The 26,971-nt window shown below is 33.0% G+C and overlaps 1 protein-coding gene and 1 long non-coding RNA gene across 4 annotated transcripts; one reads left to right on the plus strand and one right to left on the minus strand.

The window, feature by feature from the left end:
• Positions 1–5,086: 5,086 nt before the first annotated feature.
• Positions 5,087–8,671, minus strand: LOC107021604. Its single transcript, XR_001457050.2, has 4 exons — positions 8,519–8,671; positions 6,687–6,809; positions 6,364–6,532; positions 5,087–5,377 (listed from the first exon to the last, which is right to left on the minus strand). It is a non-coding gene; the product is annotated as an uncharacterized LOC107021604 (long non-coding RNA).
• A 264-nt stretch (positions 8,672–8,935) lies between these two features.
• LOC107023713 (ubiquinol-cytochrome-c reductase complex assembly factor 1) lies at positions 8,936–25,465 on the plus strand. 3 transcript variants are annotated; one of them, XM_015224492.2, is made up of 8 exons: positions 8,936–9,080; positions 11,423–11,606; positions 12,092–12,305; positions 13,198–13,364; positions 21,488–21,612; positions 22,835–22,895; positions 23,367–23,415; positions 24,864–25,465. In XM_015224492.2, exons 1-8 carry the CDS (start codon positions 8,956–8,958, stop codon positions 24,932–24,934), a joined length of 996 nt encoding a protein of 331 aa, XP_015079978.1. In that variant the 5' UTR covers positions 8,936–8,955; the 3' UTR covers positions 24,935–25,465. The 3 variants fall into 3 exon arrangements, with proteins under 3 accessions (XP_015079978.1, XP_027773547.1, XP_015079980.1); XM_015224494.2 differs by lacking the exon at positions 8,936–9,080 and adding an exon at positions 9,124–9,266; XM_027917746.1 differs by lacking the exon at positions 11,423–11,606 and having other exon boundaries at positions 8,960–9,080.
• Positions 25,466–26,971: the final 1,506 nt, after the last annotated feature.

Here is a 26,971-nt window from a genome sequence, read left to right on the forward strand (position 1 = left end):
GGGGGGGGGGATTTGGCTATTTTCTCAAACTCATTTGTGATACCTAAGTCTAAAGAAGTAAAAATCGACAAAAATGATACTTCCTCCAACCCAAATTAATTAAATGCGGCGTTTTGGTGTTCATGAGCAAAAGACACACTTTGGATCACCTAAACTATTCAGATTCGTATTTCAAATAAGATATTTAAAATTTTGAAAGATTGAATTCACTGTTACGTAAAAATGAATCTAATACATAAATTAATAAGTTCACCTTTAGGTTTGAACACGTTAATTATTAAAATATAATAATTTTTATTTATATATAGTAATTAATCATCTAAATTATCTATATAAAAATATTTAAAAATTACGTTATTTTCTCAACTCATTTGCGATACTTAAGTCTAAACAAGTAAAATTGACCACAATAGTACTCCCTCCAACCCAAATTAAAGACGTCGCTTGGTGCTCATGATTAAATTATCTAAATAATTCAGATTTTAATATTAAATAGACGTATTCAAAATTTAAGATGTTGAGTTCATTGTCAAGAAAAGATGAATCTAATACATAAATTGGATAGGTTGACCTTTAGGTTTGGACACATTAATTATTAAATTATAATACTTTTTATTTATTTATAGTAAATTACATTATTTTCTCAACTCATTTGTGATATACGAGTCTAAACCAGCAAAAATGACAAAAATGGTACTCTCTCCAACCCAAATTAAAGGCGGCATTTTGGTGTTCATGAGCAAATGATGCACACTTTGGATTATCTAAACTCATATTCATATCTCAAATATGAGTATTCAGAATTTGAGAGGTTGAGTTTACTGTTATGAAAAGATGAATCTAATATATTAATAATATAGATTTATATTTAAATTTGGACACATTAATTATTAAAATAAATAACTTTTATTTGCTTATAGCAATTCATTGCTTAAAATATATAAAAATTTTACTAAAAAATTAGGCTATTTTCTCAACTCATTTATGAACCCAGTCCAAACAAGTAAAATTGAGAAAAATGGTACTCCCTCCTGCCTAAATTAAAGACGACATCTTGGTGTTCATGGGTAAATGATACACACTTTCGATTATCTAATTATTCATATTCATATCTCAAAGTAGACGTATTCAAAATTTCAAAAAATTTAATTTACTGTTACGAGAAGATGAATCAAATATATAAATTGAATAGGTTCACATTTAGGTTTGGACACATTAGTTATTAAAATGTAGTAACTTTTATTTATTTATAGTAATTAATCATTTAAAATATAGAAAAAATATATATTAAAGAATTACGCTTAAATTCACTCTGAAATAGATATAGAATACGTTGCAACATATACATAATATGTTTAATTAATCAAACAAATTCAACATATGCTACAACATAATCACCATCAATTGCACACCTTAGTAGATATGTTATATGTGAATAACGTGTAACATAATGTTATTTTTACTATACGATAAATATATAATTATTAAATTTCTTGATACATATTTTATATATATATATATATGTGTGTGTGTTTGTATGTGTGTGCGCGTGTGTGTGACAAATCTTGTACTTTTACTCTTTTGCTCAAATTAATAAAAATTCACTCTAACAATTCATAAGATCATTATGAATAAGTCAATCATGAAAAAACTTTAACGAGATTTTTTTGAAATAGCTTAAAGAATTTATGTTAGGCAAGTCTCAGATAGAATCTTAGCGAGATAATGAACCTTCAATTCTAGTTAAAAAAGACAAAGTACATAAAGTACTAAATAGAAATGAAAGAAATTGAAGAAGATGGATAAATTAATTAATTTGCCAAGTGACCCTTAATTTTTCAACATTCACAATACAAATTAAGAAAATTGAAGGAAGATGTCAAGTATCAACTAACCAACCAATTCTTAGGTAAACATTCACTATTCTATTATACGATATATAAAACAAATAAATAAATTAGAGTAAAAAGTATAATATCAATATGTAAGAATAGAAAAAAGCCATTGGTCCATTAGAAGACATCAATAGTTGTTGTCGATATATTTATTAATACTAGAGGGTGATAAGCCCGTGCAAGCATTGGCCTTGTATAAATAAAGATAATTACAATTCAATTAATTCAAATAATGTTTATTAAATTGAATTCATTCGATTGGAATTATCCTAGTTTTCATTAAGTGTTTGATCTACCAAAAAATAAAGGGTTCAAATTTCACTAACAGTTTATCCTTAAAATTAATTACTTATTTTCTAGATTAGTTTCCAAGATTTAATACTTGTTAGAAAAAACAATAAGAAATATAATTGACGAAGAAGATGACTTTGAGGCGTATAAAATCACTTTCTTTAAAGAGATATTGTCCATATACATATAAAATACGAATAAATATAAATTTTTTATTTATATATGCAGATTTTTCTTAGACAACTTATAGAGAGTCTTTATATTTATAGAACATAAGAGATGACTTTTCATAAAAGTTATGTTCTATCACGAATGTATGACTTTTCATAAGAGTCGTGTTCTTTCATGATCAAATGACTTTTTATAAGAATTATGTTTTCATGAGCAGTTTATTTAGTTTAAGACTTCTATATATTACAAAATATCCAACAATACTAACATCAATTATTACTTATTAGGGTTAATGTGATAAATAGTCGTGTCAATCATTGTATTCTTAATGGATACGTTAAGTTTAAATGTGATAAGTAAAAAGTACGAAAAAGTATTAAAAAGAATTGAAAGGTAAATTAATAAAAATATTCTTCAATAGTCATGTCAATCATTGTTTTTTTAAATGAATATGTCAAGTTCAAATGTAATAAGTGAAAAAGTAAATGAAAAAAATATTAAAAAGAATTAAGTAAATTAGTAAAATATTCTTTTTGTTTATGATTTTTTTATAAGCGCGTAAATAAAAATATAAACAAATAATACAAAGGAATAGATTCATTAATAATTGTGCATAGATAATTTTGTGAATCTTTTAGTATTATGCATATGGAATTATTATTTTTTTTTTAAAAAAAATCATGAAATGACAAAGCACACATGTTGATACCCAAAATTAAAGTCACTCTTATATAATTGAGAAAAATGGTACTCCCCCCAACCCAAATTAAAGGCGACGTTTTGGTGTTCATGGGCAAATGATACACTTTGAATTATCTAACTGTTCAGATTAGTATCTCAATACATGTATTCAAAATTTCAAAAAATTGAATTTACTGTTACCAAAAGGTGAATCAAATACATAAATTGAATAGGTTCACCTTTAGGCTTGGAGACATTAGTTATTAAAATATAATAATTTTTATTTATTTATAGTAATTAATCATTTAAAATATATAAAAACATGTATTAAAAAATTACGCTTAAATTCACTCTGAAATAGATAGAATATGTTGTAACATATATATATATGTATATATATGTATATATATATATATATAATATTTTTGATTAATCAAACAAATTCAACATATGCTACAACATAATCACCATCAATTGCAGGCCTTTAGTAGATATATAATAGTATGTGAATAACCTATAACAAAATGTTATTTATTTTAATATATATATATATATATATATATATATATTACTTTTACTCTTTTGCTCAAATTAATAAAAATTCATTGTAACAATTCATCATGATCATTATGGATAAGTCAATTGTAAAAAAAGATTTAGCTAGATTTTTTTTGAATAATAGCTTAAAGAATTTATATTATAGGCAAGTCTCAATTAGAATCTGAGTGAGATAATGAACCTTCCATTCTAGTTAAAAAAGAGAAATTACATAAAGTACTAAATAGAAATGGAAAAAATTGAAGAAAAAGGACAAATTAATTAATTTACCAAGTGACCCTTAGCTTTTCGACATTCACAATACAAATTAAGGGAAATCGAAGGAAGATGACAAGTATCAATTAACCAACCATTTCTTAGGTACTTTCACATTCACTCTTCTATTATATGTTATATAAAATAAATTAAAATAAATAAGGGTAAAAAATATAATATGTACTGAATAGAAAAAAGCCATTGGTCCATTGGAAGACATCAATAGTTGTTTTCGATGTATGTATTGATACTAGAGGATGATAAGCTTGTGCAAGCACAGACCTTATATAAATAAAAATAATTACATTTCAATTAGTTTAAATAATGTTTATTGAATTGAAATCATTCGATTGGAATATGATTATTCTAGTTTTTATTAAGTGTTCGATCTATTACAAAATAAAGGATTCAAATTTCAATAACAGATTATCATTAATATTAATTACTTATTTTTTAAATTAGTTTCCAAGACTTAATATTTGTTAGAAAAAATAATAGGAAATATAATTGAGAAGAAAATGACTTTGAGGCGTGTAAAATTACTTTCTTTAAAGAGATATTGTCTGTATACATATTTGAAAAATACAAACAAATACAAAATCTTTTATTTATACATGCAGATTTTTCTTAGACAACTTATAGAATGTCTTTATATTTATAGAACATAAGAGATGACTTTTCATAAGAGTTATGTTCTATCATGAATGTATGACTTTTCATAAGAGTTGTGTTCTTTCATGACCAAATGAATTTTTTTTATAAAAGGTCTTTTTTTTTCGATTTAAAAAAAAAGTGACTTTTTATAAGAATAATGTTCATTCATGAGCAGTTTATTCGATTTAAGACTTTTATATATTCAAAATATCAACAATACTAACATCAATTATTACTTATTAGGGTTAATGTAGTAAAATAGTCATGCCAATCATTATTTTCTTAATAAATACGTCAAGTTCAAATGTGATAAATAAAAAATAATCGAAAAAGTATTAAAAGAATTGCAAGGTAAATTATTAAAAATACGCTTCAACAGTCATGTCAATAATTGTTTTCTTAAATGAATATGACAAGTTCAAATGATACAAAGAAATAGATTCATTAGTATTTATGCATAGATAATTTTGTGGATATGTTAATATTATGCATATGGAATAAAAAAAAATTATGAAATGACAAGCACACATGTTGATAACTCAAAATAAAAAAAAGTCACTAGTAGAATAGAAAAAAAAATGTAAAACAAGTATTAGAAACGAGTAACTTTGGTTACCCAATATTACTTCACTTAAACTTTATTACTCCTTAGTCCTTGTATATGAAGTACTAGGCAGAGAAGACCGTGCTCTAAATGCGCATGCACACTTGCACATTGAAATCGTTTGCAGGTATATACATAATTATTATATATATGGTTGACAATGGTTTGTGGCTGCGTTATTTACATAAGAAAATTTACTCTTGTAGTATTTACATAATGTCACACTTTGATTGTCCTCCCATGCTGGTCAGCTCTTGCCAAGAAGTACCTATGGAAGAAGAGAGAAAATAACTTTAGGACTAAGTGAAATATTTAGTTATACATGCATCTTAATTACCACAATCTTTCTATTCCACAAAAGTTGCATTTGTATGCAATAATCAGATTGTGACAGGTTTAGTTAAGTGTTAAAAGTGTAATTCATTCTATTATCCTCTAAGCAACTCAAGATATGATAAGTCTGAGATTTATTCCTTACTGTTTATAAAGTCCATTGGGTTATGGATGGAGGGGTTCCTTTGTTCATTCTATGGTTTGTTTAGTTGTTTCATAAACAAAGCAAGACACCTTTTTGTTTAAAATTCATGTCCATAGAAGAATGTAACATATACGAAGAAGAGAGGTTGCATTATGTCTAGGTAGAATTTTCAAATTGCCTCTAGTCAAGGGAAATATCGTCAGCAAGGATTAAAGAGGAAGGATACTAAGTTAATTATGGACTAGTCACTAGAGCATGCATGATCTAAGTATATTGTGAACACTTTAGGTCGTACCTGATGTTGTAGAGAATATGACCAACTGTTTTCAAATGTAGGCAGCAAAAGTTTATGTCATCAACATAAAAAATGTACGACATCAACATGCCAACCATATTGTAAAAAGATGGTACATACTTCACAGGTAATCAAAATGAGAAAATGTTAGACGGAAATCTGCTCTTTGGAAAATAGTGTTGATAAATGAACATAGTTTAGCTTGGATTGTTCATTCGAACATTGAGAAGGGAGATCAAACCTAATCCACTGTCAACACTTGACTGACCAGAGACTCAGTGGAAAAATGAGAAGTTGATAAATCAGTAAGTGCATTTCAAACAAGTTATACTTTTAATAATTAGAAAAAACCTCAAGAACAAAAGAGTCTACCTCAAAATAACCATCATATTTAGGAATGAATACATGTTCCTTGATTGTATAAGTTATGTTCTAAATATTTAGATAAAGATTACATCAATTGAAGTGTAGGAGCAGGTACCTTTCAGTCTTACTTTGTCATAATCTGTTTCAGCTTACATTTGCTGCTTTCAGGGGTAGCTGGTGCAGTGAGCGACAATCATTGATTTCTAGCGATATCTTTATTGGTGATTGACACGATGGCAATCACTAATATTTTGCGGAACCTTTTTTATTGGGGTAATGAGTGTCTTCCCCACCAATTTGTATTGCGCGGATATGAGTGATAACAGTTAATTTTTGGAAGATCAAAGGAAATTATGCAAGATAAAAATTTTATGTAAGAAGTAGGAAAGCATAGTGTATTGTTTTGATAATCATTTAAAAAGTTGTACAATATTTTACCTTGGTGCAACGTATATCATAAATTTCTACGCTGTGAGAGATAGCAGTTCATCTCCAATTTTGTCTGAAATTGTTATTGTCGCCAAATGAGTATCATCGTGAATGGTAACTTCAAATTGACATCTGTTATGGAGATAGAAATAAAATGAAAATATTAACTATGAGGTAGAGTATAGTTTGAAATTGTTATTTGCTAAGGGAATTATACATCTCTATAAAGATAAGTTTGCTTCATATGACAGTCTTTACATCCAGATCCAATGATGTTCACAAACGAACATAATTAAAGCATCTAAAACTGATATATGTCACACACAATCATCTTTAGCTGCGAATACAACACATCTTACTTAACATAACATACACCGAGTACTCTATTCGTTGTTCTTTTTTTGTGGCAGGTCTTACGTAACAACATACATGCCCTACTTGTGAAAATGTACTCAAATATGCTTGGATTATGAATTTCATAGTGCCACAAATATTAATCAGATGCAGAAAAGGTCAAATTTAGATATTGTGCTAATCTACTCATTCTCTCATATAACTAAATCAAATTGACACCCTTTTTGTTCAAGTGTACCTCACCTTACTCGTTGCTAAGTAATTTCGGTTGTCTAATTATTCTTCTTGCATTTTTTAAAACTAACTATTCTGGTATAATCAGATAGTAATTGTTTACCTCTGTTCTCAATCAAGCTATTAATCAGAGTCAATTTTAAGCTTCAACAGTGTAACAAGAAAAATAATAAATAAAAACTCAGTACGAAAATAACATGAAATTCCAATCAACATAAGTTAAAAGATTGATTGTTCCTTGTACAGTAGGGAGTATTATAGTTTTCAAGAAAGCATTTTTGTCCCAGATGGACCTGATAAAACGTTTATATCAAGTTCTAGCAGAGGATCTAACATGTCTAAAAGAATTCATAATCAACAATTTAGGATAACATACGGAGCATGAGTTAGCTTAAAAAGCAAATGAGGCTATAGGGAGTAAACAATTTACTTAGACAAATATTGCATTATCATATAATAGAATAGCTTGTCTTTAATCTGATATCAGTAGTTCCATTTCATACCTAAGTTGATCGGACTCTCCAAATATATTGACACGTGTGTGTTGGATTCTTAAAATATACACTATTTTTGAAGGACCCGACACACACCTGATGACATTTTTGAAGGGTCCGAAAAAAATTGTTTCATACTGTCAAAAAGTAAGTCTCATTGACAAAAGGCTGAGACAGAGAAGCCAACTGTAGTCAGTACTCAACAAAAAGTAAGTTAACTTCAATTGTAATGAAAAATAGTATGAGATTTTGAACAAATAAATTATGTAATAAAATCCTAACAAAGCTAAGTGAAAAGATCTATAGCTAAGAGTAAAATGTCATAATTATAAATGATAAACTCTGAACTATATCATGTATTTACAGCCGCGAATTAAAATATTTAATACATCACTCACCCTCCACAAGCAATATCGACCTAGTTCCAACACTTCTCTTTTTTTATTTTTTTATTTGAAGCTTTAAACTATTGGGTTTCGCAAACAAAAGTAAATTTGAACACCACCAACAAACTCAAATTTAAAAAAATTATATGAAGACACCAAAATTAAAATTCATTAACCGAAGATAAAAGCTAGCAACTTTATTTCAAATCCAATTAAAAAAATTTCAGATGGCAAAATGGAATAGGATTTCAACTAAAAGGAAAGATTGAGAATCATCATTACAACTATAAAAATGAAGGAAAAATCATGATAACTTTGAAAAAAAAATAAAAATCTTACGAGAAATAAAAGAAACGATTTGAAGGAGGCTTACCTGAGATGAAGGGGGAAACAAGAAGATTTTCGGTGATCAAAATAGAGCTCCTACTGTTAGGATTTAGGATCAGAGAGCGGTGGAGGAATAAGGTTGAAACACGAAGCCAGGTACATAATTGAAGACACCTTTTTCAAGACACGTAAGGTACCATAAAGCACTAAAAAGACAAAAACACCCTCTTTCTAATATAGTAGAATACGAGCTGTATGTTTACTCTAGGTTAGGGGTATTTTAGGGTTTTCCATTATTTTTAGCAATGTTATTCTTGTACAATTATGCTTCTTAGGTTGTACATTTTTTTAAAAGTGAAAAAAACCTTGGCTAAATCAGATTGCATTAATTAAGGATATATTTGGCATTTACATATTTTTATCTTTTGTTGGCTTTTGTACTTTGTGAATAAAAAGTTGAACTATCTCATTTTACGTATTTTAATGGCCCTCATTTCTGCTACTTATTTCACATTGCTGTGGTTAGAATCAGTCTCCTTCACATCACAAGTCCTCAAGAACACTCTTTTCTCCATAAACTATACTGCTCTTTCTTGCCCAGTTTACAGGTAAGTGTCCCCTCTGTTTGTTCGCCCTTTTTATGTTATCTTGTGTTAATTTCTGATTCTGAGATGTTTTGAATTTTCCATGAAATATTTGTTTTTTTTCATGGGTTGATCTTAAATTTCAAATCGGCTACAGCTCTTTGATGATATGATTTAATCTTAAATATCATCTGTTTCATCTCTTTCAAGGTAATTAAGAGTTTGTTATATTAGGTACAATATACGTAATTGCATAAAAGGTGTTTGTGAAATTGCCCAAAAGAAAGTATATCTATTTCTGGACTATGTTAGAAAGTCTTAACCCAGTTATTTTTGCTTATGGATTTGAATATTGCCACAAGTTTCAATATTAGGATTCGAACCCAAATACGGACTTTAGGGGATGACGGAGTAATGGTGATGGTCATAGGCTGATGTTATCACTTAAGGCCTGTAAGCATTACTTTAATGTTGTGCTGGCGTTTTTCTGCTTGATTTTTATTTCCAGTTGTTGCTTCTATTAAGTTTTTTCCGTCTCCAAATTCCTTGTACTCCAGAATTAAATATACCTTTTGTTTTGGCGAGATGGATTATTGTATTTCTTGAAGGTTAAACACTTTAGACTAAAGCATTATCTTTTGGCTTTTACCTGAAAGAAGACAGGATCTTCTTAATTGTGAAGATGAGAGGATATTTAGATGGTATGAGTTCGTTATGCTAGGCATGTATTTACTGAAACCTTTTGAATTATAATTTTTGTTTTCAATTTTAATCAAAGACCTTCTTGTACACATCATCGAGGGCAGTATTCATGTCAAAGAATTCTTGGTATAATATGGATACAAAATAGTTATACAAAGTTGAATTAATACTCAATAAAGTTAGAGTGTTTGTTGTTATTTACTATGCTAGCGGGAGGTAATAATACTTGATGAAATAGTCGAGGTGTGTGCAAGTTGGTCCGAACACCACCAACAATTCCTCATATAAAAGAAGTTAGAAACTTTAAGTTTATAGAATTACAACCCAGAAGGTGATCTTCTCATATTTTCATGTAGGACAAATCTCAATTGATTATTTCCATTTCTTTGTGTAGATGTGGATAAATCATATGTGTTCTCACTGCTGTATTACTGCCCAAAAAGTTAGTTAATTTACCATTTCATGTATTTTAGTTTAGTATATGGATTAAATGGATCGTGTTAGTAAAGATTCTCAAGCTACCACTGCCAAGTTCATATAAATAGTCAAGACATGCATAGGTATCGAGGTTGTGGTTAATGGTTCTGCACACTTGCAGATGCAAATTAACTACCGAAGGAAGGGGTGGTTCTCTCCTCTCTTAACCAAAATCTTGAGTTTGAATTTGGTAATGAAGTTCCCTTCAGCTTGGAGCATTTTACTGATTTATGAGTTGATTTCCATTACTAAATGCTAAAAAAGCTATATCTTTTCCCTAGGAAAGCGTCACTCTTATTTTCATCTTTAAACTCCATCCAGTTCTGCTTCTTTTCTCTTATTATTCTAATCCCACAATTGTAAACATTCTAATTGGGTGCTTCTTTGTGATGACCCTCAACTAAGCGTTTATCGCTACTCCATAAAGTATATATACTGACATGAAAGGAAGTAGTCCTAAAGATAGAGTGCTCTATTGATAGTTTTTGGGTAATCAAGATAGACTGCTCCTTTTGCTCAAGTACAGAATTAACCTCTTGTTCCTGAATTCTTCTGCTATAGCTTCAGTGGCATATCTTTACAAATTTCTGGTTATATATGACTTGTGAGGGTGTGTAGTCACTCCTTTGTATAAAAGATAATTCAATGGATTGTGTCAATAAGATAATGAGAACATAAAAATTGATCTTTGTGAAATGGCTGGAGGAGGCGGAGGCGGATGCAGAGGAAGAGGAATAAATTTCTCATGAAGTATCATCTCCGTTTAGCTGACTGTTTCTGAAAACTGTTTTCCCTGGAGAGAGTTGTAATTATATTCTCCTTCGGGGATTGAAAAGAATAAGAACGACTTTATGAATATTCTCACAATTTGACTGTTTGTTATGATGCTTCTTCACGTTTTAAACATAGTTTCTGTGAGTTTGCTTCCCTTGGATCTTTATGCTCGCGTGCATCAGTCATTTTTTTGTGACTAATTTTACTAGGTTCTGAAAATGATCACAACTTCTTTTAAGGCATCCTTAATCATTCTATCATTAATGAAATTTGCACAAGTAAGAAAAAATGTTAGTAGGAAGAGGATGAAATTGAGTTGATCTGCTTAGTTTTTTGATCATGTGTCTCAAGCTCATTTGGAAAAAAATACTCCCTCTGTAATGCCAAATAAAAGAGCAGCGTCTAAACCTCAGGAAATCAACAATCGCCGCAGAGTCCCAAAGGATGTTGACGAGATGGAGCAGAGCGATTTCCCAGTTTGGTAGAGTAAACTCTGAGTTGGGAAGACAATTGTGTTCTTTACACTGTCGAGATTATTCCAAGGTTGCCGCCGTTGCCGAGCCGCCTGCTGATAAACTATACAATGTTAATGACCAGGTTTTGACTACGAATTACATTTCTTGGCTGTTGGTTTATTTGCCGCATCAATTTGATTCTTAAGAAGATCGAATCTCAAGGTTTGAGTACCTTATGAGTTATGACCATTCAAGCTTCATGCTACATTTGCTTGTTGTATACTTGACAAACCTACTGTATAAAATTAAATGTGAATGGAGATAGTACATGAATTAGTTCTGTAACTGTTCCCTTTAGGTTGATGTTGTGTAAAATGATATGGCTATCCCACATGAATCTGTTGCTTGGAGTTTTAATCTTTTAGTTGTGATGCTTGCGTGATATATATAATTTCACTAAATGGAGATGTGCGAAATGAAAGAAGATACCTTCACTTAATTAAATTGTTGGCATTTATGCTGAACAGAGATTTGTTGGATGTAATTTGTGCCAACTCTTATTTTTTTTGGTAAGTAAATTTGTCCAACTTTGGAAGTGCTTCTAATTGACTTCGGTCACTTGAATAGGTAAATTTGAACAAGATGTTCTGGTCTAAGCCTCATTCGCTGGCACTAGCACCTGATTCACCATTCAGAGTTGAAGATCCACAGTACGAGGGCTTTAAGCGCGCTTTATTTAAGCTAATGCTGTTTTATAGTAAGCAAAGCAAGTCCATTCGAGGGGCAAATGTTATTTATCGTCGTGTTGTTCACCAAGTTGACAGACCTGCTATTTACGATGGTTAGTATGCTCCTTGATCATGATTAGCTTTTGCCTGTTTCTATGTGTCCATGGATCACTATGCCTAACTTTATACTATCTTATAAAAAATGATAACAATGTTTCACATCTTGTGCTTTCTTTTTTATATTAAAAAAACAGTATAATTTTATAGTTGGCCTATATCTGAAGTGAGAGATGTAGTTTAGGGGAATAATACACAAGCTGTTTGCAGATGGTTCTTAGCCTCAGTTTATTGACAGTGTCTTTCCTTTTTTGATAAAGTATTGTCAGTGTCTTTCCTCTCTCTAAGTGAATTCAAGTAGTTATTGTTCTTCAGGTGCTCTGGTTTCGAGGTGAGTTATTGCATTGAATTTTCAAACTGTTGCGCGTTAAATACTTCCTTATTCACATTGCTGATCGACAACCTTTTCACAGTATCTGGTTAATCCTTGCTATCATTTAAGCACGGGCCACTTCTATCTCTTAAGACTTCACCCAGCCCGCTTACAGCATTCCTGCTCATGTTAATACTAGGGCCCGACTTCTGAATATTTATTTCGCATGTGATATTTCAAAAAAATAAGCTGTTTGGGATCAAATATGTCTAATATGATATCTCTTTCTCCTGAAAATACTGTCATTTGATTAATTTATAACAACAACATGCCTAGTGTAATCCCACATGTGGGTCTGGGGATGGAGGGATGTAAGCAGACTGTACCCTAACCTTTGGACAAGCAAACAAATTGAAAATTGGTTATTAAATCTGACAGTCTGTGGTATTTCATTTTCACCTACAATTGTACTTTTCTTCTCCGTCTTTAGAAAGTATAATTACCTTTTGTTCCCAGATTAGCTTTGCTAATTAATTATTTTGAGTTGTCTGATTGTGTATATATGTTGAATGCAGTATTTAGCTTGGAGAAAACATTTAAGACCACATTTTCCTTACTAGTTATCCATATGTGGCTTTGCTTGCGACGTTTGAAACAGGAGGGTAAGGACGGTGTTGAACTGGGACAGTACTTGTATGAGATTTATAATCATGATGTGGAGCTGAGAGTTTCTAAAGCTGGGGTAAGTTACAGAACCCTGATACAGAAAATCAACTCTATAAGCTAATAGTTCTTCTGGGCATTCCCTTTGTTTTTCACTTAGCAGTTTCTACTTGAAACATGATTCATATTTGAACTACTAATCTTGCTGGATATAGCTTGAATCTGTTTTTACCTTTGCCATTCAATCAGCAAAGTCCGGATAGTCATAAAGTTGTCAACTCTAAGATTTGGTGTTTCTTTAGAAAATTTTGGGTTGGAAGTTGAAATATATCTAAGCATAAAGAATGACTGTATGCCCTCCATAAAAAAAAGAAAATGATAGGAGAAATGAAAAGGAGGGGAAGAATGACGAATCGGATTGTATTTATGGGCTGTTGTGCTTATCGGCTTATCCTAAAGAATTGTTGTAAGCTGTTGTATAACAAGCCTGTAGTTCTAAGCTGGGGACATCCATTATATAACGAGGCTGTTGTATAAAATATTTAGTGCTTAAGCTGGGGCGCATCTGTGATCTTTCCAGAAATAAGCTTCTTTCATATTAGTCTTACATTTGATTTTGGACGGTTATAAATCTAACAGATCACTTTCCTTGATGAGGAGCTTTGATATCCTCAAAAAGCTTTTACTTTTCATCTTTACTTTTTCCCTTTTTTCTGATGGGTGTTTCATTAAAAAAGACGGCATCAAGAAGATGCAATAGTATCTCCACTTTTTCTGTTCTCATTTACACATTTGATATGACAATTTTGGAGGGTCTTCTTACCTTTTTGTCTTTCAAGTGTTAAATTTATCACCGATTACTTCTCCACCGCTTGTAGACTTGTCTTGTCTTGAGTTTGATATTAAAAGCAAAACTTGATTCTATGTTTAAACAGAATTTCCATGGTCTGGCATGTTTCTTGCATTGTCCGACAAGCATTTTTTTGAATTTCTTCAGTATAAGGCAGCCCCTTTTAATTCTTTTCTTCTTTGGATTAACTTAAATCACCACACGCTATCTGCTTCCATAAGATAATATCTTTAAAAGTTGATACTTCCGGTAAATTCTTACCACCATTTGTTATGCTCCTCCATATGTTAAATGTATCTGAATGATCCTCCATCACTGTCTCTCACTTGTGCTCCGTATTGTTGATAACTTTACGATGGTTGATTCTCCAATCTAAGTCATCAAATTTACTTACCTAGGAGTTATATGTTGAATACCCTCAAATCTCTATCCTGAGCCCCTTGCTTTCATAGAAGAAGTTGCTATTTCCCATGTTAAAGGTTTGTTTCCACCTCACTGTTGTCGCACAGAAAATTTCACGAGATTATTCCAATCTTTCAACCACAGTTCTCGGGCATTATGGACGTATAGTAAGTTGGGATACCTGACATAGTGCCCTTGATAATGTCTCTTATTCCCTTCTCGGATAATTTTGTGACCTTCTCCTTTCAACTTTCTCAATCATTGGATTCTGTTCAACGTATTTATTATGATTTTATTCCTGTGTATTTCCAAGATGGAATTCTACAAGTGTGATCTTTGACTGATGTAAGAAGATGGGCCTCTTCTATATGGAAGGAAGCATTTGGAGTCAATATCTTTGAAATGGTAGGGCATATCTTCCTCTTCGAATTCTCAAATAAGCACATATCGGAGAAGATATTGCAAGGAGAATGGGCTGGAAGAACCTGAAGGTACAAGTAGGATGGTGGAAGGTGGAACCCACTGTTTGTTATTCACCTTCCCAATAAAGACTAAAAATGACCTGGATCAGAGCAATAGGATTACCCTGCATTTCTGGTTCAAGACACGTTTAAAGAAATAGGTGATAAGTGTAGAGGATGTCACATAACAGAGGAGGTTACAGAGCTGAGAAACCATCTCAAATGGGCTCAAATTGAGGTCAGAAGTGAAGGACGAAGAATACCCAATGAGGTTGCCATAACTAAAAAGGGTTATACCTTCAGGGCCCCGATCTGGATTTAGAAAGACACAACCTCCAAGAAGGCTTCGCTGGAAATCATGGCGGAATAGAAAACCACGGCGGAGACAGTGAAGACCAGGGGATCCCTTAGGAGAGGCCTTTGCACAGAAATCTGATATCTAAGCTCAGTGAAGAAGACAGGTAATACACATAGGATAAAAGCCTCTTTTGACGTTATCAATCAAAAAGCTATCTTGGCTACTGTTGATTGGAATGCATATTTGAAGATTTTTTAAAAAAATAAATCCATGTGAGGGGAACGTGAGGTCTCCAAGTCAGGAGATAGTGGGTCGATCTAAAATTGGGGCCCAAACCCAGACACAATTCCAATAGAAGTTAATTAATCAACAAGTCCAACCCGATTCAGAGTTACAAATTGATGAATTCTGGGGGAAGATGTTAAGAGTATCTTTCCCAGAGACACCACTGTGATAGAAACAGACGGCCTTTGACTCACTGCGACAACTCCAGTCACAGAAACACTGGCAAAAAAATTCGAAAAAAAGGCAGAGATAAGTCTAGAAGAGATAGAGGGGAATTAATGGTGAGGGAGGTAAGGGGGACTGAGAATTGCAAAGAGCAACATATTGTGATTGGCAATTCAAGTTCAGATGGAGAGAGTTGGGAAGCAGAAGAAACGATACCATTAGCCACAGAATCAGCTGTAGCGGTCATCGAGAAGGGGAAAATGACATCAGCATGAATTTGACAAATGTTAATTAAACTTGGTAAAATGTCTGGAGATGATTTCAAAGGACATGAAGAGAAAACATTGGAGCTCCTCATGCAAATTGATGCATGCAGGCAGAATTAGGAGGATGAAGCCATCTACAGAAAATAGGAAAAATAAATTCAAAGGCACCAATAAATTAAAGAACTTAATTTCTTTGGATGCCAAGTTCAAAACAGTGAGGGCAGAAACAAGGGGAAAGGGTGTGTACAGTCTGAATTATGAAGCTCAACTTGGTGTCTTGGAACGTTAGGGCACTAAAGGACGGGGGGAAAGGAGGGTGGTGAAGAACTGTATAGAGACCAGGCTACTTGCAGACATCTAAGAGATAGTGAAACAAATATGAGGAGGGATAAGTATGCTTGCTAAGAAGCAAGTGGTACTAAGGGTGGAATCATCATGTTATGGGATAGTAGAGTATGGAAGGGAGAGGTGCTGCAAATAGGGGTTCATACATTAAATTTGCAGTTCTGAAGCCATGCTCCAAAATCTTCAACTATTACATTTCAAGGGTGTATGCACCAAATTTTAAAGTGGAAAGAAGAGAGGTATGAGATGAGTTGTGGTCTGTTAACGGTTTTGATGGAGGGTCCTTGGGCAGTCTGTGGGGACTTCAATGTGTGCTGGTTCCCCACAGAGAAGGGCAACTGACAAAGGAAGTCCTCTACCATGGTAGAATTTTCGCACTGTAAACGACTAGGAACTTACTGCCACTAGAAGGAGGAACACAAGTTTCATTCTCATCTGAGTGGAGTGAACAATTCACCATAGTGAAGCAGATTGCTCTCCAGAGATTGGCATTAGATCATGTGCCTATAGCCTTACACTATGGACCTTGAGATCAAACTAATCATATTTTAAATTCAAAAATTGGTGGCTAAACATAAGAGGGATTTTCAGACAAAATCATGTCTTGGTGGAATTCTCTTGCATTTTTAGGGAAACCAGACTACATATTAGCCTATAAATTTAAAGCTTTGAAAAGTAAGCTTAAGGAGTTGGAGTATGGAAGAAAAAAGGAAACTTGTCTTTCCATGATTTCAATTTGCTAAATAAAATGGCAACTTTGGACTCTATAATTGATAGAAGAGCTCTAACAATGGAAGAGGCTGCTTTGAAGTCAGCAACCTTCTTGAAGTATGAAGAGCTACTCAAGAATGAAGAGACTTTGGTCATTAAAAGAAAGAGCCAAAAACTGCATGGAAGCAAAGATCCAAAATTTTCTGGCTAAAAGAAGGTGACAACAACACTAAGTTTTTCCACAAGTCAGCCAATGCCCATAAAAGAAGCAACTATATTGACCACCTAGAAGTACAAGGAGAAACAATGAAAAAACTAGGCAGAGTGTTGCTGGAGGCAGGTCAACTGGACCTTGGAATACTATATGGAAAAGTGTTGCTCCTAATAAAGTGAAATGCTTCACTTGGCTAGTAGCTAGGAAAGCATGCTTGACATATGAGGCACTGCAAAAAAGGGGGTTCATCATAGCATCTAGATGCCTCCTCTGGAAGGAGGCACTAGAAACCAACAAACACCTTTTCATGCATTGCAAAGTAACGACACAAATTTGGGCTATGTTCACTGCCAATGCTGGAATTAATTGGATCATGCCTGAACATACTGCAGACTTGCTTAGCTGTTGGATCAGAAGAGGAGGAAGCAAAAGCCAAAAAATATGGTGGAGGACAGTCCCAGCCTGCATCTGGTGAACCATTTGGAAGGAGAGGAACCAGAGGAGCTTTGAAGGAAAAGAATCCTCTATTTTGAAGATTCAGTGGAAAGTAATTACTGCACTAGGTTTTTGGTGTAAAGAACAGAGTATAGAAGAGGAAATCCAATTAGTGGATTTTATAGGCTTTTTGTAAGTATCTCTCTTTTCTTTTTTTGTAAACTATTTGGAGGTGGCCAGCATAGCCTTAATGCTGAAGGAATACAATTTACCAATTTCACAAAAAAAACAAACAAACCAGGCAGAGCAAACGGGAGACATACAGTTCTGTAAGAAATTGTACACAGATACAGAAAGGTGGAGACCAACATGCAACATGATGAACTGTCCTACAATATCAGAAGCAGAAAAAGTACCGTTACAAGCTATAGTTGAGGAACAAGTGGTGCTTAGTTGCCTAAAGAAGTGTGTTGCGGACAAACCCTGTGGCCCTGATGGATACACCATGGGCTTCTTCATCAAATATTGGGAAGTTCTAAATTATGACATCATGAATGCTTTTCACATTTTCCATGAGCATGAGATGTTTGAAAAGAGATTCAATGCACATATATTGCTCTGATCCCCAAGAAGAAAGGGGTTAATGAGTTAAAAGATTATAGGCCAATTAACTTGATAGGTAGCTTGTATAAGCTTTTGTCTAAATTGTTGACTAAAAGGATTAAAAGGGTTATGTATAAGTTGGTCGATTCCCAACAAATGACTTCTATCCAAGGTAAACAGATTATGGATGCAATATTGATAGCAAATGAAGCAGTAGAGTAAGTGGGTGTTTGACTATGAAAAAAAAAATTCACTTTATTTGGAATTTTGAAGTTGGAGTTTTGTTTCGCCATACTTTTGGCAAAGAATGTTTAGAATTTGAATTCACTTTTTTTAGATATTGTTTATACCTTCAATGTATAAAATCTAGCAAAAATCACCCAACTCAACTACTTTACCTCAAAATATACAATCAAATTTGCTTTAAAAGAAGGGAAAATGCATAAGTAGCCCCTCAACCTATGTTTGAAATCTCAGAGACACACTTATATTATACTAAGGTCCTATTGCCCCCCTGAACTTATTTTATAAATAATTTTTTATCCCTTTTCGGCCTACGTAACACTAGTTTGAAAAAAAATGTCAACACACGTTGGGCCCACAAGATAGTGCCACGTAGGACGAAAAGGGGTAGAAAATTATTTATAATATAAGTTTAGGGGGGTAATAGGACCTTAGTATAGTATAAGTGCGTCTCTAGAATTTCGAGCATAGGTTGAGGGGGTACTTGTGCATTATCCCTTAAAAGAATAATATCTAAAAATAAATTATCACATAATGTTATAGATTAGATTCCATGTACTCTAGCACATATTATTACAAATATTTTGAAACTTTATTTGATTTTTGAAGTTGGAGTTGACAATGAGTTGTGTTTGGTTATTGTTTTTGTAAATAATACTAGTTGGTTATTTGCATGTACTTTTCATAAAAAAACATGAAATATGAATTAATGGGTTTCTTTTTATAAAATAAAAGTTCGGGTAAAGTTTTTTTAAAAAAATATAGTGAAAGTGAAAGTAAATTTTTGGGTGTTCTCCAAATTCCAAATACAACTTCAAGTTAAATTTGGAATTTTCTTGCCCAAATGGTGATTTTCAAATAAAGTGAAAAAAATCAGAAGAAACTGAAGTTCTCACTGCCAAATGGGTCCTAACACAAAAGATGTGTGAAATCTTATGCAAACTGGATATAGAAAAGGCGACCATGTGAATTGGGTGCTTCTGCTCAACACTTACCAAAATGGGATTTGCGGAGAAGTGGATCAGATTCGGCATCTCCACTGTGAAGTTCTCAGTGCTGATTAATGGAGCTCCTAAAGGTTTCTTTGCAGCCCAAAGGGGATAAGGCGAGGGACCTTATGTTCCCATTTCTGTTCATCCTAGCCATGGAGGGGCTAAACAATATAATTAAAGACCATAAGATCAATGGTTTGATTTCAGGTTTTGAAGTGCCTACAAACAGTGGAGACAATCTTGATGCAGATGATACATTGATTTTCTGTGGTGCAGAAGAGGAACAGTTAAGATATGTAAGAGTAATCACTCTTTGAAGGTATCTCAGGATTGCACATTAATTGGGAAAAGAGCCACATTTACCCCATTAGAGTCCCAAACATAGGCCTTTTGGCTTCAATTCTGGGAGAAGTGGGAATCCTACCCTCTTTGTATTTAGGGATGCCATTGGGGACCAAATCAAGGTCAAAAGAAATTTGGGACAATGTTCTGGAAAAATATGAAAGGAAGCTATCAAGATGGAAAGCCCAGTACTTGTCTATGGGGGCAAACTCACTTTGATCAATGTTGTACTAGATGCCCTCCAACTCTTTTCCCCATCCCAGCAGGGGTTGTACAGAGGTAAGACAAGATCAGGAGATCCTTTTTCTGGCAAGGAATGAAACCAGTAAAGGCTATTATCACCTATTGAAGTGGAAATGGCCCATAACAAGCTAGAAACAGGGAGGTCTTGGCATTAAAAACCTGAATAACCAATGTAAAGCTTTGGAAATTAAGTGGTTGTTGAGATATGTATATGAGTCATAGTCTCTATGGAGGAAATGTGGTCATAATAAGATATAGCAAGAAAATAAAGAACTCCTAATCCTAGCATGGCCCAACTTCTAGGATATCTTCTGCATCTACGGGATAGTTCTTTGTACAACAAAAACAAAAGCAGAAAAAATATGTTTTTATCTTCTGTACTATTCTACTCCTGTCTTCAAAATATTTATCATTCCTCTCCTTCCAAATGATCCCCCATATACAGGCTGGAAATAGTTCTCCAATAGCTCCTGTTTTTAGCTTCCTTCCCAGCTCCTTCCCAATTGGGTAGTGTCAACAATCTTGCTAGGCATTGTACATTGCATGCCGCTGAGATTAATGAAATTCTTCCATAGCTGGTCAGTGATTCTGCAATGCAAGAACAAATGTCCCACTGTCTCAGCTGCCTCTCCACACAAACAGCAGTGTGTGACTAAAATGATGTTCTTCTTCCTTAGGATTCATGTCTCCGAACAGCCTCTTTTGCTAATAACCATGAGAAACATGCCACCTTCAAAGGTAATTTGGCTTTCTAGATTTGTTTCCATGGCCATAGGGAAGGGGAGGATGTAGGCAATCTATTGCATCATTGCCTGGTAGCACCATACATTATGGTGTATGGTGTGAAAGCTTGAAATTCAGAAGAAAGCAGCAGAGAAATAGAGCATGGGAAGTTGTTCTGTTGTTACTAATATGAACAATATAGAAAAAGTGAAGCAGAAGAACATTCTGAAGAATATTTCACTGGTCAAGATTTTTGGAATGTTTTTTTTTTTTGTGTATGAGGACTAAATTCTTTGTACAGAATCGTGCTTTTGTGTAAGAGTACCCTTGCCCACGCACACGCCAACCAAATAGAGAGCCCAATCGTGAGTTGAATAAATACTGTAACTTTGATCTTGTTCAACAAAATCATTATGTAGAAAATGTTTCCAATCTTTGTTTTGGTTTTGCACAATTTATACTCACTTACATGGGGAAGGGGAAGTTTTGTAGTATATGACTGGACATGTAGCTCCACATGAAGACCATAACTTAATTTTCCAATTGTGATTTATATTGGCATTACAGTTCAATATGGTAAAATAAAATAACAATATTAAGAAACTTGTGTTATCAAAATTGCAGGTTAACTTATTGTTGATTAAATGGATGAAGGATTTAGAAAAGATATTTTATGGTAATATTGTCGCCTATGATGCTGCGATGCTTCCTGAAGCTAAGCAGGATGAGTTGCAGAATGTAATTTGGAGGTAAGGCATTGAAATATTGATTCAGGCTCCACAACTTATCTGAACTTTGCAGGTCTCTTTTTTGTTTGTTTGTTAAGAAGTACTTGAACAAATGAAGTTTATAATCCGAACATTCTTGCAACAACAACATACCCAGTGTAGTAATATGAGCATTTTTGCATGGTAATTATATAGATCGTTGCATTTCAATTTTCAAACTTAGGACTCTGCTCAATTATGATAAGCCAAAGATGTGTAAGTTTGAAAATACTTATTTAGAGTATATGAGCTGAAGTTTTCCGACATTATCACATATAATAAAGAAAAATAGTCCCAGTCCTTAATTTTGGCTATAATATTGTAACAGTCACTGGGTTCGTTCGAAACATTTGTAAGCACAGTCCTAAACTTAAGTGAATGAAGGTCGTAAAAGTTGGTATCTGCATATCAAACAAGAAATAAGTGTGCTTGTAAATTATGCCCTAGATTGTGTCTTCAAATGATACTGATGAGAAAATTTGTAATGTATCTCTTTTTTCCTTCTTTTTCGGGTCCTGTTAAAGAGTTTATATTGAATCTTTTATCGAAAAAAATAAACAACTCTATAAAATTCTTTTAAGCTTGCAGCAACTGATGATGGAAAAGTAAATTTTATGCATCATTCTTATGCTACATCAAGTCATTTTCAGCTACAAGCAAGCTAAGACCATTAAAGAGTTAATAATCAAACTAATCATCTAATCAATTCCTTCTCCCTTGTGTTGAAGCATAGCTGAAAATGTTATCATTCTACAATCTGCTCCTCTCCTACGAGTAATTTTACAGAAGTTTAAGCCATCACAGTTTTTCCTGGGAGTTCATTGACAATGCTATTGCTAGCTAACATTCTTTTTAATCTTTGTATTTCCCATCTACTCAAATTCCACCTAAAAGTTGGAGAGTTCTCGACACTGGCATTGTCCAAGGACACTTCGGAATTGTAGATGGAACTTGGAACAAGCTGTTGGTTGTTATTGCAGTTGCATTTTTTGAAGCATGATGTTACTGTGGTGCTATGATAAACTTTGATTTGATGTGGCATAGGAGAAGGGTATACGTAAAGATAGTGTTATATTTTGCAATCTGAAATGAGTGAAGCTCTATTCAAAATGCCCTATTGAGCTTAAATAGATCGCCATTTGTTTACCAGTGACAATTGTACGTGCATTTTATTTTATAGGCGTTCTGATGTTTTATGTTGTAGGAATGTCTTCTCTGATGATGGTACCTCTACGCCAAGTGATGCTGCTTTGCTTCCTGTCCAGGCAAGTATATTTTTGTACATATACTTGAGAAGCTCCTCTTGATGCAATCGTCAGAAGTAAATACTTGTACTGGAAGCTGCTTGTTGTAGGTAAAATGGCCCAATATTGCATGGAAAATGGGTTGTTGGAAATCCTTGTGTTCTTTATGAAAGAAAATTTATTATCTTTTCCACTTCAGTTGCTGTTAACTTTCTCCTGGAATTAACTGCAAGAAATTAGTAGTTTTGAACGTAGCTTATATCATTTTTTGATGCTATATGTTTTTCAAGTAATTGTCCTTGCGTTTAATTTTCTTTTTATTGGGCTGTGTTCCTAAGGTATAGTGTGAACTGGGCTCTGCATACTATTCTTGGTTTTCTTTGCTTATGTTGCATTTAATTTCCTTTTGGCTGAGCTCTGTAACTAAGATGTAGCACGTTTGAGCTTTTGGCATGCCATGCTTATTATTTTCTACATATCGTGTGATTTCAGGCTATGTCAAGGTATGTTCGCAGGGAATCCAACTGTCTGTCATTTACAGGTACTATTTCTGCCTCAAACAAATATGCATAATTTCAATTTATGTGAGAAGGATGTTAGAACTTGTTAATGAGGGCTTTCATGCTCTTAATATCCCCTTTCAAAGAGATGCGGAGAAGTCTTAAACAATGTGAGGCACCATAAGTTACTGTTTTTCTCATTCTCTATATTTGTGATGTAACATTTCACATCTGCAAACCACCCACCATTCAAAAGGAAAAATAGGAGGAAATCTGATAAGAAAATCTTTTACAGGATACCCTGTTGCTTCCAGATCCCCAGTTTGGGGTTGAAAGATGCTTATCCTGGTTTCGGGATGACTCAATTGTTGAAAATATAATTAACTAATAAAAAGTGTGCTCTCTCTAACAGCTTAAGCTTTTAGATGAGATGGTGTCAGAGAGGTCCAGAGATCAAATCTCACCGCCACCCATATCAAAAAGAATGTTCACGTGCTTGGCTCATGAAAAAAAATCAGGCCCGCATGTTAGGGGGCGTGTTGAGATTATAATTAATTAATAAAAACTATGCTTTTTCTAACAACTTAATTTTTTAGATGAGATGGTCACACATTTCAGCATCAATACTATATACAATGGCGGAGCCAAGATATTCAATTAGGAGGTTCAAAATCCATAGAAATAGAAACACAAAGTAGTCGAGGGGGGTTCGACATTTACTATATATGCCTTAAAACTATTTTAACCATATATAAATAATATAATTTTCCATCGAAGGGGGTTCAATGAACCCCTTATGCTAAGGGGGCTCCGCCCCCGACTATATATACTCTCTCGATTACAATAAAATGTTTCGTTACTCTTGAATACCTTACCAGTCCCAATGAAATGTTTTTTCTAGATGTTTCCATGAGTATTTTCTATGAACCTCAATAGAGTTAGTTGCACATACTTCACTTTTGATGCTGCACTCGTGTCGGATTCTCCAATACTTTTGGAGAATCCGACATGCACCTGTTGACATTCTTGATGAATCCGAGCAACATAGCTAATTAGCGACATTCATTAGGTTGCTTGATTGTGATTTTAGTTGTTACATCTGTGTACATGGAAGTCGTTGAAGTGAATCTTTGCTTATGTCCAATTATTCGTGACGATGTTTTGCATGAGGCTGCCTACCTTAGAGTTGGTTGAATTCAATCCAACCATTCAATTTGTATGCTTCATTTAAATAAAATGGGGCAAGGTCTTGTTTGGAAACTGTATTTGTCTGCACTATATTTCTGTGTTTTCATGATCCTAGCCTTTTATCATCTGAAGCAGCCCAACTTTCATATGAACCATGTTATGGGCACAAAAATACCAAGAAGACGCAGGAATATTTGCTACTTCCTTTTTCCTAATCGAATCCTTATTGTTAACCTGTAATGAGATAATATTACGAATTTCAAGGACCATCTTAGCATTGATGTTGCTTTTGGTTTGACAGATAAGGAAGCTATGTTTTCGGGGAACTTCATGTTCACCTCATTGGGCAGCACAACAGCTGGTACAGTGTAACGACTAACAATGAGAGAAATGAAAACCAAACATGCTCATTAAGTGCACCAAACTGCATGGAGAGATCCAGGCCTCTGTCAATGATATTATAGAAGAAATTGCTGATTGTTTAATTAAGCAAGAGATGTGACGTCCACTATTATCCATCTTTGGTTCACTTGGTATAAATCTGAAGCTGCTGTTTTTTATTCCCCAGCATGAAACTTGGATAAAAATATCTTACTGTCATTTGTTAATTGCTTTGGTTTTAAATCATACAAAAGTAATATACGAGAAGTTCAAAATTTGAAATTATGGAAATGTGGTACTTTCTGTTTTTTACTTTGTGGGAAATGTTGGAGGGGTGAGTTTACAGCTTAAATTGATCTTGTTTGCTGTGAAAAGATCGTGGTTAACTAGCACAGAATAAATAGAGGAAAAACGCACACTTAATAGAGCAGATAAAGTATTCCACTATGAAAAAGAAGTGTACAATGTTTATGAATAATGTATCGTATTGCATTGAACTCTATTGTACTGTATTGTATGGTAGATATAATATTTGGCTAGATTGTATTGTTTGTTGTTGTTTAATAACATTTTAATTGTTTGGTTTGATTGTATCGTATTAATATAATTTATAAATTTACTAAAATCTTTAATTATTTTAGGGGAGGAAGCTTGATTAGAACTAAATAATATAAGTTAAAGGGTAAAATAATATTTTGAATATTATGTAAAGATATGGTTGAAAAAAGAAATTAAGTAACAATGAAAACACACCAAATCGATTATTTCATAAAATAGGATTTTCATTGTTATGTAATAATAAAATTTAACAATATAATATAATGCATTTTAGGTGACAATTAAAACAAACATGATAAATACAATAACGATATAATATAATGCAATAAATAACAATGATTCAAATAGAGTGTAAACAGTCTTAAACTTGTGAGCAGTCTAAACTTAAGAAATTGACGATGTTTTTTTTTGGTATTCTCATCACATGATGACTAAACAGACAAAAATAAAAATCATATACTTTTAACGGTTCAATTTATTTTTTAGAAAATAAGTATAGTTTCTTTCAAGGATACTCAATTTATTTATAAACATATTCTTAGTATAAAGATGGGGCCGATATTTTTGGGGACTAAAGTCATTGCCTTGCTTGCTTTACGCAAGAGACGGCACAGCCACAAATGTGCTACAATTGACGTTATTCGTATGGAATTTCTTTTTGAGAGATAAAAAAATTGATTCACATCTTACACTTTTAAATTCATAAATTTCAAGTTCATTATTATCGCACAACAAGAAATTTCACATGATTAATATTATAAAGGGAAAAGGTATGAATTCCTCCCTAAATTTATATTGAAAAGTCAGTTACACATTTTAACTATTATACCGATCTTATTACACACCTTAATTACTTCAAAGTGAATTTAATACGACCCTGATATGCTTAACACCACTCTCAGAATATGCAGTGTATTAGACTCGCTGTCACATCAGTGTCACGTCAGTGCCACGTGAGAAATTGTATTTTTTAAATCTTTTTTACTTACTTTTTTTTATTACTTATGTTTTATTTTATTAATTATATTTTACACTAATTAATTTCTAATTCATTATTTAAGTTCTCTAATAATTATGTCTTCTTCATAGCAAAATGGTAAAGAAGAAACTTTTAGGAATGACCATCAAAAAAATCATCCGAAATCTGGAGTTTAGTCGTAGAGTTGAAGAGTTCTTCCATTCCAAAATGTACCCACAAAAAGGTTGCTTCAGTTTCTTCCTTCAATTTCTTCCATTGATTGGTCATGGAAAATGAGCTTCCATTGTTATTTGTTCGGCTTGTAGTTGTAAATATTTTCAGATCTAGACATATATTTCTTTGTTCTTTTTCATGAAGGTTTCTAAAAAAATCAAGATAATAGAAAAATAATTTTCTTCTCATTTTCAATCCATCTCCCAATTCACTCAAAATGTCCGACGAAGATCCAACAATTGAAACCTCTCGAAATTTTACTCCTATTTGAAGTAATG

The sequence above is a fragment of the Solanum pennellii genome, chromosome 6 (genome assembly GCF_001406875.1).
Source record: "Solanum pennellii chromosome 6, SPENNV200".
NCBI classification, from domain to species: Eukaryota; Viridiplantae; Streptophyta; class Magnoliopsida; order Solanales; family Solanaceae; genus Solanum; species Solanum pennellii.